The sequence below is a fragment of the Ailuropoda melanoleuca genome, chromosome 7 (assembly GCF_002007445.2).
Source record: "Ailuropoda melanoleuca isolate Jingjing chromosome 7, ASM200744v2, whole genome shotgun sequence".
In the NCBI taxonomy this organism is placed as follows: Eukaryota; Metazoa; Chordata; class Mammalia; order Carnivora; family Ursidae; genus Ailuropoda; species Ailuropoda melanoleuca.
In genome coordinates, this window is record NC_048224.1 from 59,067,137 (window position 1) to 59,081,515 (window position 14,379).

The 14,379-nt window shown below is 67.6% G+C and overlaps 1 protein-coding gene across 2 annotated transcripts in view; it reads left to right on the forward strand.

Moving 5' to 3' along the window:
* Nucleotides 1-13,908, forward strand: part of KCNT1 (potassium sodium-activated channel subfamily T member 1) — a 35,661-nt gene extending 21,753 nt beyond the window's left edge. For both annotated transcript variants that reach the window (XM_034664801.1, XM_034664802.1), the window contains 13 exons: nt 17-122; nt 1,821-1,993; nt 2,454-2,525; nt 2,737-2,871; nt 3,167-3,278; nt 6,702-6,803; nt 7,093-7,176; nt 7,260-7,388; nt 7,730-7,750; nt 8,364-8,694; nt 9,985-10,047; nt 13,036-13,120; nt 13,218-13,908. In XM_034664801.1, the coding sequence (XP_034520692.1) occupies nt 17-122; nt 1,821-1,993; nt 2,454-2,525; nt 2,737-2,871; nt 3,167-3,278; nt 6,702-6,803; nt 7,093-7,176; nt 7,260-7,388; nt 7,730-7,750; nt 8,364-8,694; nt 9,985-10,047; nt 13,036-13,120; nt 13,218-13,338 (1,534 nt within the window). In that variant the 3' untranslated portion in view covers nt 13,339-13,908. The remainder of the gene's footprint in view (nt 1-16; nt 123-1,820; nt 1,994-2,453; nt 2,526-2,736; nt 2,872-3,166; nt 3,279-6,701; nt 6,804-7,092; nt 7,177-7,259; nt 7,389-7,729; nt 7,751-8,363; nt 8,695-9,984; nt 10,048-13,035; nt 13,121-13,217) is intronic.
* Nucleotides 13,909-14,379: the final 471 nt, after the last annotated feature.

Here is a 14,379-nt window from a genome sequence, read left to right on the forward strand (position 1 = left end):
CTGTCTCCCACGCCAGGTACGTGAAGGGCTACCCCCCCAACTCGCCCTACATCGGCAGCTCCCCCACCCTGTGCCACCTTCTGCCCGTGAAGGCCCCGTTCTGCTGCCTGCGGCTGGACAAGGTGGGTGGCTCCCCCGCACTCTGCATGACTTGCGTTTTGAGGTAACTGCAAGTTTCTGGAAAAGCTAAAAGAGAGAAATCCTGGGCCTTTGCCCAGACTCACTGCTTTTGCTCTTGTCCTCCGTAGACGTGCGTCCGTTTCAGAGGCGTGTTTTTCCCAGACCACCTGAGAGCAGGTGGAGCCCCCTTCCCCACACCCCTGCCTGCTTCACGAGAGCAAGGACGTGCTCAGCTCCCCGTCTGGTCCACCGGCCGCTCAGAGTGCGCCCCTTGTCCCACAGCCCTCACTGCCCTTCATACAGCGGGTTCCCCGTCAGGACGGGTCCACGCCAGGCGCTGCATGTAGCTGCCCCGTCCCTGTCTTGCTCGGCTCTCGGCCCTGGCATCTGGAGGCGTGGACAGTGCTTTGGTGGCACCTGCCTGGGGGGGGGGGGGGCCCGGGGCTCNGTGAGAAGACTCCATGTGTGTGCCTGGGGCTATCTCCGAATGTGACACGTGTACTTGGAGGCACGCGACGTCCATGTGCCACATCCCTTGGGGTGCCACGTGACCCACCCAGGTTCCTCCATTTTTGCCTTTGTGGTTAGTGAGTCATTTGTGGGGAGATGTGATGGAAGAGCTGCGCTCCGCCTGGGGGTCTCGTCCCGGCTTTCTTTTGTTTCGATTTGTTAGCGTCCTGCCGTGAGGAAGCACGTTTCCCTCTGCATCTCCACCCGTTCACGCATGGGCTCAGATTCCTCTTTGGTTCAGGGCTTATAACCACTCTTACTCCTGTGGTATTGCCATTTGTGCCCGATCGCTACTGCTTTTGAGGCTCGGACTTTCCCGTTTGGCAAGGGGAAGCCCTTCAGGCTGGCTGGGGCGGGCCGTGTCCCTGTCGTCCCTGGAACGCTTCCACGGCATCCCCGCCCCGTCGTGCACCTGCCCTGCTCCAGTCCAGGAACCATTTACGCAGGGAGCCCCGCTGCTCTCTCAGTGCAACATGGTGTTGAGACACCACGTTCTCGGCATGGGGTGCGCTCACAGCTTCTGGGGTGTCACTGCATCTGGGCCTTAGCGGACAGAGCTGGAACGCACACGCACACACACACATACACATACGACACGCACGGCACAGATCTCCTTTCTGCATCTGCTAAGACACAGGCTCGCTCGGCACCTCCCTCCCCTCCCTGACGTGGCCGTCCCCCACCACGGCCACCACTCGCCGCTCTGCCCCATAGTGGTCTGACATGGAGCAGCCAAGTGCGGGGTAGATGGGTCTGCTGGGGCCTCTGGTTCCTATGGGGCTGCCACAGGCCATGAAGGGACCAGGGCCAGCAAGTGGCGACCACGTGCCTGCGGGCGCCCTTCGGTGAGGGGCTCCCGGGGAGCCAGCGTCGCCACGGTGGCCAACATCGTGTGAAAGTCAGTAAAGGGAAACCCCACGGAGACGGGGGAGCTCCTCCCACCCGCCATCAAGTGCAGACCCAGTGGGAGGAGACCGACCAGCCGCGGGGCAGTCAGTGGGAGGCCAGCACACCTGCCCCCGGTGGACGTTAGTTTAGAAGAGCCCCGCCCGACTCATCCCTCGTCCGAACTGGCCCACGGCTTGCTTCCGATCGTAATTCTCTCTTCTTGCCGGCGAGCCCGGTTTTGGCTGATAGAATAGCTGGCGGTGCCATTTCCAAGGCTAGCGGTTGACCCCGGCTCTCGGCAGGGCTGCAAGCACAACAGCTACGAGGACGCCAAGGCCTACGGCTTCAAGAACAAACTGATCATCGTCTCGGCGGAGACGGCGGGCAACGGGCTGTACAATTTCATCGTGCCCCTGCGTGCCTACTACCGACCCCGCAAGGAGCTCAACCCCATCGTGCTGCTGCTGGACAACAGGTGAGGCCCCGCTCGCAGACACCCCGGCTCCTCCCCTGCTCTGTGCCCAGGCCCCCCGGTCCTCCGGAGCACCCTACCCTCTGTTCCTCCCTCACGGTTTCTCCTGTTCCCCACACTGTGACTGACACCTGGCTCTAGCACCTCGACCGAGAGCCCAGGGTCCCACCTGGGCAAGCCCGCCCCTGCCCCCCAGATCCCAGGGCCTCACCTGGGCTAGCCCTCCCCCATCGGAGCCCGGAGTCTCACTTGGTCAAGCCCCACTCGTCAGGCCATGGTTCCCCCTCGGGCAAAATAAAGAACCGCCCCATGGGTCTCTAAAGGCCACCCGGGTCTGATGTGCCGCGGTCCTGGGGGACCCCTGCTCCACCCAGGCCTGCTCACCCAGGGCAGGGCCCAAGCTGGGCACGGGGGGCGAGCGGCAGAGCAGGACGGGCACCCCCAGGACCTGCTCTCCCCACAGGCCGGACCACCACTTCCTGGAGGCCATCTGCTGCTTCCCCATGGTTTACTACATGGAGGGCTCCGTGGACAAGTAAGGGGCCGGGCCGCCTCGCCTTCTCCCCACCGAGCCCACAGTGGCTTAGCGGAAGGCCCCTCCCAGCCCCGTCCGTCCTCCAGAGTCTCTCTCTCCCCGGGTGTGGGGAGGCCAGGAGGTCGGGGGGAGGGCAAGGTGCACCCAGAGGGGGCTCCTGGGACCCCCGAGCTGGCCGTCGGCGACCCCCGTGCCCACCTGCGGCCTGCAGCCTGGACAGCTTGCTGCGGTGTGGCATCATCTACGCGGACAACCTGGTCGTGGTGGACAAGGAGAGCACGATGAGTGCGGAGGAGGACTACATGGCCGACGCCAAGACCATCGTCAACGTGCAGACCATGTTCCGGTGAGCCAGGGGCTCGCACCCAGGGCAGTCGCAGCAGGACCAGGCTGGGTCCCAAGCAGCCCCCTAGCCATCGGGGAGCCCACCCTGAGCCCCCCGACATCCGCGACCAGGGCACCCTGCCCCAAGCACCCCCAATATCTGTGACCATGGGACCCCACCCTGAGCCCCCCAATCCATTACCAGGGGACCCTCCCTGAGCCCCTGCTGCCCCACCCGTGATCGGGGGACCCGCCCTGAGCCCCTGCTGCCCCACCTGTGATCGGGGGACCCGCCCTGAGCCCCTGCTCCCCTGCAGGCTCTTCCCCAGCTTGAGCATCACCACGGAGCTCACCCACCCTTCCAACATGCGATTCATGCAGTTCCGTGCTAAGGACAGCTACTCTCTGGCTCTTTCCAAGCTGGAAAAGGTGAGCAGTTGCACCCGACCTCCCCCTGCCCGACGTGCTGAGCTGTCAGGGTCCGGAGCTTGAAGGGAATGGGCCGGGGGGCTCTTGGGGCTCGGGCCATGGGAGGCCGAGGCACCTGCTTTCCTCTGGCCAGAGGGGGTCAGAGATGGGGACTCAGCTCCCACGTGAGGCTCCTATGTCACCCGGAGCCTTTAGGGGCACTGGCCAGAGGCAGACACGGTCCCCCTGATGGCCGGGTCCAGGCCTGGCCGTGCCTGGGGCGGAGCTGCCTGCCGTGTCCATAAATACCAGCTTCGGGGACACTAACTACCCACTTACCGCACCTCAGGCGTTATGCCCAAACCCAAATCGTGACCCGTCTCAACCTTCTGGCGGGTGCACACAAAGGACTGGGGGTCAGAGAGGGGAGGAGGTCGCTTGGGGTCACACAGCGGAGGGGTGCAGAGTGGGGATCCGCCATTGGGTCCTCGAGGCTCCAGGAAGGGCATCCGCTGGCATTGATGAGGAGCTCCAGGGCACAGGGACCAGCCACCGGGGACACGGGCCCTGGTGACGTCATCCCTGCTCAGGCCACTGGCAGCACCACTCCACGGCGAGGGGCAGGGCGTGTGCTGGGGCGAGGGCAAGACCGGGGAGCGGGTGAGCTGCCGAAGAGGAGGCTGGCAGCAGTGAGCACTTCCTGTGAGCCCCATGCCCCCGGGACCTGGGCGGCCGGCCTCCCCGGGGAGCAGACGGCAGCCTCAGTGGCCTCGGTGGCTGACCCTGGAGCTGCCGTGCGCCCAAACCAGGCCAGGCCATCAACACCAGACAGAAGGGACAAGCGCAGGAGCCTCACCCTGGCCCCAGGGGGAGGGTGGAAGTGCGTCCCGCCCAGCGGTGGGTCAAGAGGCCAGTGGGGACCCTGGCGCTCCCTCCGCTTGCCAGAGGGACAAGTAGAAGCCGGACAGGTGGCCTCCAGGCCCTCGGAGACAGAGGGGCTCCTGCTCGGCACAGTGGCAGAGGGACATCAGGCGCCCGGCCCGGCCCTCCCTGCAGGGGGCTCCGCCGGCCCCTTTGACCCCAGGCAGCCCCCTGTGGACTGAGCGTCCTTCCTCCGAATGACTGGAGCACGCCGGGTTCCGAGTCCAAACGCTGGGGCTGCTGCTCCGGACGTGAGCGGGAGTCTGGGGGTCTGGGACTCCTCCTCCAGGCGGCTGGTTCCGGCCCTCAACTCCAGCTTCCCCCGTGGACGCGCAGTCCCTCGGCGGTCTCCCGCGCCGCCTGTTGGAGGAGCCGGGCTTCAAGGCGGTCAGGCCGCGCTCCTGCTCCCCCGCCTTCTGTGGCCGACGTCCCACGGTGACCCCTCCTTACTGTGCAGCATCACTTCCTGTAGCAGGCGCACCCCCCGCCCAGCTCAGGGCAGTGACCCCTGACGTGTGGCTCTGTGGTCGGGGCCCGCACAGAAGGGAGGACGCCAGCGCGTGCGACCACAGGACGCTGCCTCGAGGAGCAGCTCGGGCTCCTCTGGGCAGACGTGGGCTGGGGGCCCGGGCGGCGGAGAGGGAGGGCCGGCAGAGCTGTGGGGTGCACCCACCCTCAGATGCTCGGAGCCAACGTCCCACCGCCCCCCGCGAGTCCCAGGTGTGGACGCCACGGAGGCCTTGTCTTCTGACTTGTCCTGGGGTCCCTCCCCCGTGGGTCTCTGCCACCCAGGCACGCCCTGGCTCCTGACAGCTCGGACAGATGGCCCAGCCACGACGTCCCCCCACAGGAGCAGCTGGGCTCATTCCCTGAAAGAATTAATGGCAGTTTATTTTTATAAAAGCGTGTGTGTTTTCTACCTCAAAGAACATTGAGATGATGAACACGTTTTTTGAAACGGTGACCCAAGTTGCCATGGCGTCCGCCACCACAGAGCCGTGTAGAGAGAGGACCCGGCAGAAGGATGGCCGGGGAAGGTAGGACCTCGCTGTGCGGACCCCCCCACCGTGTTCTGGCTGCTTGTCCCCCCAAGGGGCTGCCCGTCCGGTCCGGCCTCCAGCCCGGGCTCCGCCGGCAGGAGGGACTCACGCACGCCTGTTCCCGGGCCTAGCCGTCACTGGGGTGCTGGGGCTCTGGACAAAGCCCTCGGGTCCCTCCAGTGCCAGGCACAGAATCTGCAGGGTCTCCTGCAGCCCGAGATCATGGGCCCCGTGTTCGAAACGCCGGGGAGTCCTGTTAAAGCCGCCCAAGACCATGCCCCCCCCCCCCGCCGCCGCAGCCTCCGCGGTCCCCTTCCTCGGTTCGCCGGTGCCGCTCGGAAGGAAAGCGCCCTTTGTAAGGACTCGCGGGGTCCACCGCGCACCGGAGACCCGCACGCAGACGCGCCCACCGGGCTGGGGTCTGCGGAACCGCGCAGCGTGTGCCGCGTCCGGACACGTCTCATTTCGCCGGACGGGGCGCCGCCGCCAGAACCCGCCTCACGGCTTCACACCCCGATGCGCACGCCCCGCCGCCCTCGGGCGGGAAAGGCCTCCAGGCGGCCCCTGCGTCTTCTGTGTCCTTTGCCTTCTGCCTTTGAAGCAAGTCTGGTCCCGCGAGAAGGGGGCGCCTCCCGGCCGTCAGTCACAGACGAACCGGGGCGCTGAGGACAATGGCCCTGAAGATGTCCACATCCGACTCGCCAGGGCCTGGATGGAGTGCGGTGCACAGTCAAGGGACCGTGTAGACCGGAGAGGGTCCCGCAGGGGCCCAGCATCCTCACCGGGGACCTGCCAGCGGGGAGGTGGAGGGTCAGAGGTCAGCAGTTGCGCTGCTGACTGGGGCAGGAGGGAGCCAGGAGCGGAGGGACGCGGTCAGCTTCTAGAGACAAAACAGGAAGAAAGGACTGTCGCCTTGCGCCGCCCGAAGGAGCGAGGCCCTGCCGGAGCCTTGATCCCACCCCGTGAAATCCACGTTGGGCTTCCGACTGCGGAGGCTTGCGAGGGTGGGGCTGTGTTCCCGCCGCAGGGCTGTGGTGACTTATTCCCGCAGCTGCAGGAAACTCCCGCGGCAGGTCCCTGGAACTCCGTGCTCACGGAGCATCCTGCACGCCTCGGGGGAACAGGGAGGCAGGGACAGCACACGCGTTGCCATGGCTTCTGTGTCCCCACGCTCCACCGTCCCATCCGACTTCACTTAAAAACACAAGCTCAAGGATAAAATCGCTGAGATGTTCTCGAATTTTGGGATGGCGAGAGCGGCGCATTGAAGCAAGCATGGGGTGCCACGGGACTGTGCGGGTCCCACGCCCGGCTCGGGCGGGGGGGCAGATCCCCATTCCTGAGCTCTGGGCTCCAGTGCGTCTGGGCGGGGACCTGAGCTGGGTGCTGGGGCCCGAGGCCGGCCGTCGGCTGGTGCTCGCACACCCTGCACCGCGTGGGCCGCCGCGGCGTGAGCTCCCGCCTGAGTCCCGCTTTCCTGCAGAGGGAACGGGAAAACGGCTCCAACCTGGCCTTCATGTTCCGCCTGCCGTTCGCCGCGGGCCGCGTCTTCAGCATCAGCATGTTGGACACGCTGCTCTACCAGGTCAGCGGGGGCGGGGGGTGCAGCGGGAGCCCCAGCCTCCTCCCCACCTCCAGCCGACAGAGCCCAGTTCTGAGCGTCCCTCCCTGGGTCTGCCCCTCGCGTCCCCCGCCCTTTTCCTCCCAGGAAGGCGCTGCCCTGGGCTCTGCTCCCCGCGGCAGCCTCTGGGCCTCCGATTCTCGAGGCCGGGCCGGGCTTCCCAGCGGGAGGCTGCGGGCGCCCGGCCGGCGTGTGAGGGGACCGGGCCTGTCCCCGGTGCCCCCGCCTCACTGCGGCCTCCCCCTCTGGCCAGTCCTTCGTGAAGGATTACATGATCTCCATCACCAGGCTGCTGCTGGGCCTCGACACCACGCCAGGCTCCGGCTACCTGTGCGCCGTGAGTGACGGGGCGGCCGGGCGGGCACGCCGTGGTCGGGGTGTGTGCGGCCGGCCCCTGCTCAGGGCCGCCGCTCGCTCTAGATGAAAGTCACGGAGGAGGACCTGTGGATTCGCACGTACGGCCGGCTCTTCCAGAAGCTCTGCTCCTCCAGTGCCGAGATCCCCATCGGCATCTACAGGACCGAGTGCCACGTCTTCTCGACCTCGGAGGTTCGGGCCGGGGGCTCCAAGGACGCGCTCGCGCCCAAGCAGCCCGCAGGCTGCCTGCGTAACTCGTGCCGCTGCCATGTTTCATTCTGGGCCCCCTGGCCTTTGCTGTCCGGCCCTTCTGGGGTCAGGTTCATGTGCCCCGCACACGTGGTTGGGTGGCTGGGACCCCCAAGTGGGGCCGGGGAGTTCGAGGACGAGGGGCCCTGTGCTGCCAGCTAGAGCCACAGGGGGCAGCCTGCCACATGGGTCCCCAGCCCTCGAGGGGTTCAGGCGGGATCTGGGGCTGGGGCGGGGGCAGGGTCACCCACAGGCACCCAGGCTGCCCCTGGTTTCCTTTGCAGCCCCACGACCTCAGAGCCCAGGTGAGTGGCCCCGTGGGCCTCCCATCAATCTGTGCTGACGGGTGCAGAGTCCCGCCTGGGCTCCCCCGCCCCCGGCCTGGGGGTCACAGGGCCCTGGGTAACGGCAGGGTCAGGGAGTGTGTCCCTAGGATGGCTCAGCCATGGCACAGCTCCAAGAGGGCCCCTGGGGAACCAGGCTCCTCCGGCCCCATGTGCTCTGTGCACGTCCGCTGCGGCCCCCTTCCTACTGGTCTGGCCCAACCTCCATGCCCTAGCCTCTTGGGGTGCTGCCCAGGTGGGAGTCCCATGTCCCCACTGAGCCACAGGCACTCCCGTCTACCGCACTGCCCTTCCCCGCTCTCTGAGATGGGGAGATCGAGACTCGCGGAGGGGTGGCCTTCCGTTGGCAAAATCAGGACAGGAAGGGCCCAGGTGGGAGCCATGGGAACAGGGCCCAGAGAGGTGGAAGGAGCCGCCCTCGTCCCCCCAGCAAAGGCGAACGGACCTGGAGGCTGGCGGTTTGGGGCTCAGAAGGAAGGCTTGGGGCTGGCACCCCGCCCCCCGGCTGGAGGAGGAAGGCACTCACCCCTGGGCCCTGGGGTCCCCCTCCCCATCACCCTCCCGCCTTGGCCAGTCCCAGATCTCGGTGAGCGTGGAGGACTGCCAGGACACGCAGGAAGCAAGGGGGCCCTGGGGCGCGCGGGCGGGCACCGGCGGCAGCGGCAGCATCCACGGCCGGCACGCGGCTGGCGGGGACCCAGCCGAGTGCCCGCTCCTGCGGCGCAAGAGCCTGCAGTGGGCCCGCAAGCTGAGCCGTAAGGGCCCCAAGCCCGCGGGGAAGGCGGCGGCCGCCGAGTGGGCCAGCCAGCAGCGGCTCAGCCTGTACCGGCGCTCCGAGCGGCAGGAGCTCTCCGAGCTGGTCAAGAACCGCATGAAGCACCTGGGGCTGCCCACCACCGGCTACGGTAAGGGCCCGGGCAGCGCCGCCTGCCCCCACCACCCGGGGTCTCCGCTCTGCCTGCCAAGCCCGCGAGGCCCGTTGGAGTCCCTCTGGTGTGAGGATCCCCCAGAACTGGCCCGGAGCCCCGCAGGGAGGGCTCACCCTCAGCACTCTGGGGCCTCAGTTTCCCCACCTGTAAAACAAGGGACTAGATCGAGCTGACTGAGCCCAGCGTGTGGATCTCATGGGAGCCGTGGCCATGGGGCCGACCGGGCCAGGCAGGGCTCCCCCAAAGCCAAGGGCACAGTCCTTGAGTGGGGACAGATCAGAAACGCAGGGGTGCGTTGTGTGGAGAACGGGAATGTGGCGGGGGGAACCCCCAGCCCCCCGGCCTTCCCAGCAGCCAGAGCGTACGGGGCACGTCGGGGGGCAGCTGGACCAGGGGCCACATCGAGCCCCGAGGCCGCTCCTGAGACAGTCACCCGTTTCTACTGCTTTGTGGCTGTGCCCCCAGACCTGGGCTGCCCCCTTCTCCCTGGGGCTTATCTGGGGGAAAAGCTCATGACCTTGACCAAGGGCAGACCCGGGGGAGTGACACTCTTTCCCACACCCGCTCTGGAGGTGCTGCCTCTGTCATGGGGCTGAAGGGGAGCCCAGGCTCCCGGCCGCGGCCCGTCTGCACCCACACCCGGCACTGGGTCAAGCCTCTGGCGGGTCAGNAGGCTCCCGGCCGCGGCCCATCTGCACCCACACCCGGCACTGGGTCAAGCCTCTGGCGGGTCAGGTTCCATCTCAGGGACTCTGCCTGCGACTCGGGCTTGGCTGTCCCCCCGTGGGCACGGGCTCTCCCCACCCTGCTTCCTTCCATGCTGCCTGGCTCAGGGGCCCTAGCACCCCCCCCTCCAGGTGGGACCAGAGGCTCGAGTCTGGGGGCCAGCCACACCCCCACCATGCCGAGGCTGCAGGGTTCACCTCTGCCCCCTCCGTGTCCCTGCCCCTCAGGGCGGCGTGCGTCCGGCCCCACGCCGGGAGCAGCAGGTAGACCCCAGCCCACCGACCCCAGAGCTGGCACCTGCCCCACGTTCCCTCAACCTCTGCACCCCCCCCCCGCCCTCCAGAGCTTGGCAGAGAAGGAGCCCACGCTGCCGGTGACAGACTTGCTTCCCAGGTGGCTGGCGCTGGCCCCTGCCGGTCCCCAAGTGCACGGCCTGCCGCGCAGCTGGCTGCCCTGCCCGCTGTGCCGGCCGCCGCACGCTGCTTGCTGACCTCTCTCTCTCTCTGTTTCTGTCTGTCCCTCTTCCTGTGTGTTCCGTAGAGGATGTAGCAAATTTAACAGCCAGTGATGTCATGAATCGGGTAAACCTGGGATATTTGCAAGGTAATTCTGCTCCGGCGGACTTCGGCTGCCACACGAGGGGGCACGCCAACCGTGGTGGACGGGCCGCCCAGGGCCCGCCCCAGCCAGGCAGGCGGACAGGACAGTAGACAGGAGAGGGTCCCTGCAGGCAGGGGCTCCCGTGCTCCCAGGTCGCCCGCATGCGGGACCCGGACACCCTCCTCCTGTGCTTGTGGAGGACGGGACTGACCCCGGGAAGATGTGTGGCCTGTGCCGGCAGCCTGACGGCCAGCGCGCAGCTCTCGGGGCTCCCCCAGTCCTGCTCCGTGTGTTCTGAGGATAAGCTCCGTGTCCGTGTCTGCCCCGACCGCACTGCTGGCCATCGGCCTGCAGCTGGCTCGAGATGCCGGGGACCCTGAGCCCACCCAGCTCCAGGGCAGCATCCAGACAGATGGTTCTGAGCCTGGCTTGCACGCACCCATGCACGCACACACGCACACAGTGGAGCCTGGTGAGGCCTGGGCCGGCGGCTGGGGAACAGGGGTGGGCTCTGCCCTGGGCCTTTGTGGGCCTGACTTGAAGCAGGAGCTTCCAGAGGGGTCTCCCTCTCCAGCTGAGACAAAGCCTGTCCGTACTCCTTTCTCATTCGGGGCTCAGGTTTCTTCCAAGCAGATGCCCCCACAGCCCCCAGATCTGCCCTGAGACCCCAACAGAAGTCAGAGCAGCGTTCAGGCCACAGGCCCTGCTGCCAGAACCCCTTCCTCCCCTGGGAGCTCCTCGAGGCCCTAGAGAAAGCTCAGAGCTCACACGCCCAGGCGCCTGGGGGCAGCGCCCCCATCCAGGGCTGACCCCAGAGGGGACGGTTCTCCTGGGCCGGGAGCCATCTGGGGCAGACCCAGGCCCCAGAGTGAAAACCTCGGGGCTCACAGTCCAGGGGTGCTGCCGGGGGCTGGCCTGTCGGGGCCCGTGCCGGCAAGGCTTCGGCCTCTCCTGGGCTCTTAAGCTTTTCCTTAACCTGAAAGCCGGATGGCGTTCACAAAAGACCCATGGGGACGGCACAGATCCAAGTCCGGCAGTTTCCGTGAACAGGGTGGCCGCGTCGCCCCTTCCCTGCGCCCAGCTGCACCCTTGCTTCCCGCTGGGGCTGAGGGCTCCCCACGTGTGGACGTTGGGAAGTTCCTGGGGCCAGATGAAAACCAGAAGAGAGGGAAGCCCGTTAGCCAGGCCCCCCGGGGAGGGCACCATCCCGCAGGCAGCCCCCTGAGAGCGCAGCGGTCACCTTCACCCCTGCTCGCCATCACCCTTGAGGGAGGTGGCTCAGGCTCGGTCAGGTGGGGGGCCGGGGGGAGGTGAGTACAGACCCCAGGGCGTGGGGCAGGTAGGGGAACGGAAGCACCTGGTCTGCAGGGTCCTGGGAAGGCCTGGTTAGTAGGGGTGCAGGGATGGGGGCAGGGTCAGGTGACACCTCCTTTGGTCATTTGCCAGGAGAGCCATCATCAGCCCCCTCCCCACCTGAGCGCGGTGGTCACGGTAAAGCTGACCTGTCCTGGGGAAACCAGGGTCAGCGGCTCGTGACCAAGCACCCCCCAGGCCCTGGCGCTACAGCTGGGGCCCCACACCCCACCTGCCCACCTCGCAGCCCAGCACCCCAGACGCACAAAGCCAGGCCTGGCTCAGTCCAGTCCCAGGCCCTGCTGGCTTCAGGAACACCCTGGTCGTCCAGCTCAGGGGGAGAGGCGGGGGCCCAGGCTGGGTGGGGAGGGCCCCACGAGGCAAGTGTCAGCAAGTGAGATTGGGCGCCTGGCTGCCCAGCCACGGAGGGTGGCCCGTGTGCCCTGGGGGGAACCGGCTGCTGGCTCCGGCCCCAACACCGGCCCCACGCTCTGTGCCCCGACCCGGCGTCTCTCTCAGCATGGCCGCTCCGCTGATGCCCGCGATTGGGGGTCGACGAGACCCACCTCCTTCTCCACCCACAGCACCCCTGTATGTGCCATGAGGCCCACCCCAGAAACGCACGGGGGGCCCGGGGCTGGGAGGTGCGCCTCCCTGCACGCCACCAATGGAGCCCCTCTGCCCAGTGGCTGGCAGCTGCCCCCAAGGGGCCCCAACACGGGTTGTGGGAAGAGAGCTGAGAGCGCCCTGGTCACCAGGCAGCCACTCCAGGAGTGGACACAGAGGCCGGCACCAAGGGACTGCCCAAGGGTCGGACAGCTGGCCACTTCTCCCACTTTGCAGAGTCCCTTTCTTGGCGGCCTGGCCAGTACAGTACTGCCGAGAGGGGACGGTGCAGGAAGGAAATGACAAGGGCTGGGGCACAGGCCACCAGGGCTAGGCTCCTCTGGAGGGCCACCCCCTTGATGGCCGCCCTGGGTCAGAAGGTGCCTGTAGACCTTGCCACATGGGTAAACTGAGGTCATGAGCCATTCGTTGCTCTGCTAGCAAACACAAGGCCTCTGCCAGCCCCGCGTGTGGCCACGGGGACAGCTGTGATGGGACCACCGCTTCTCCAGAACCTGTTCTCCCCGCTGCGGGCTGTGTCCCCACAGCCAGCCGTGCACCAGAGACCAGGCCGTCCCCGTGGAAACCGAAGGGCCCCTCCTCTGGGAAGGGGGCTGGGGGGGCCCTGTGGGCTGACGCCGTGGAGCAGGTTGTGGGAAACAGGACAGATGTCCAAAGCAGAGGGCGAGGAAGCGGCGAGGGAGGCCGGCCGGCGGGGGCAGGGGGGCAGGCAGGGGGGCTGGAACAGGGGTGTGTGCGGGCGCACGTGGGGCTGTGCGGGCAGCAGGCGTGCTCGAGGCCGCCACGTTGGAGGTGCTGGCTGCCCAGGGTGTGGGTGGCCGACCCCTGCCCATGCTGGGCCCGCGGCAGGGACCCCGTCAGGCAGGGCCAGCCCCGCGGGGTTCAGACAGGACGCCTGGAAAGGCTCGGGAGATCCTGGGGCTGGGCCAGAGCCCCCGGCTCGTCCGGCGCGGCAGAGCGCAGGGGGCGGCGGCTGAGCGGTGACCGCCACGGGGCCCGTCTCCTTTGCAGACGAGATGAACGACCACCAGAACACGCTCTCCTACGTCCTCATCAACCCCCCGCCCGACACGAGGCTGGAGCCCAACGACATCGTGTAAGTACCGCGTCCGCAGGCGAGCAGACGCCGGCCCCACGCCGAGCACCGGCCCGGGCGGAGGGCAGCGTCCAGGGCTGTCCCACCGCCCCCGCAGGTACCTCATCCGCTCCGACCCCCTGGCCCACGTGGCCAGCAGCGCGCAGAGCCAGAAGAGCAGCTGCAGCCACAGGCTGGCCCCCTGCAACCCCGAGACTCGCGACGAGACGCAGCTCTGAGCCGGGCCTGCGAGGAGCCCCCACCCCCACGTCGGCATGCACTGCGCCGCATGGAGCCCCGGGACCCCGCCACGCCGGCACGGCCCCCGCTGCCACGTGGGCCTGGCCCACCCCGGACGGCAGCCCTCACCGCAGCTGAGGGGGGAGCGTGCCCCCGGGCACCAGGAGACGCGGGCGGGGAGGCCTTTTTTAACCTGTTTTTACAAACCTGTACAGTCCGCGTCCCCACACAACGTACCGCAACTCGTGACGGGGTCTGGCTGAGGCGGACGGAGGGCCGCGTGGGCCCACGGCTGTGCTGCGGGGGGGGGGCAGGGGTGCATGGGGACGGGAGGGAACCGAGCCCCCCGGCAGCCATGCACACTCAAGACACACAGCTCACGTGGAAGCCGTGTTTCCACGGCCGTGTACCGATGGCCTGCTCACGGGACTGGGCTTGGCCACACGATTGTGAGGGTCTGGCCCGGAGTCGGGCCCCGAGGGGCTCCCCTGCCGGCGAGCGCTCCAGCACCCTGCGGCGGACGGGAGAGGGGAGCTGTAAACACAAGGAAGTCAGCTGCTTGGCCTGGACGCCCCCAACCCTGAGGCTGGGCCTGCTCGGAGTGCGTGGAGGGGGGCAGGCTGCCTCGAGACCCCCAGAGGGACCCCGCCGACATACAAGGGTTTTTGCGACCGAGGACTACGTGGCCAAGAACGAGACGTCCTTCCCCTCCGTGTTTATGTGAACGACTGCGGCCCTGTGTCTTCGGGCGTCGGGCAGGGCAGGTGTGTTTCCATGGGCCGCTCGGCGCCCGTTAGCACCCGACCGGAAGCACAACTCACCCTGGGCTGCTGGCCCAGGTTCTCCTCTGCAAGGGAAGGACTCGGCTGTGGCCGTCCGTGACACGCCGCTGGGCTTCCTTTGTGACTGTGTGACAGGTGTCGCAAGGTCAATGCTGGGACCTTCTATTAAATGGATGCTTTCTGCAAATATGCGGCTTGGTTATAAGGCATTCCCTCCATGGCCTCGTGGTCTAGGCCTGGGCCCAGCCCCTCACCAGC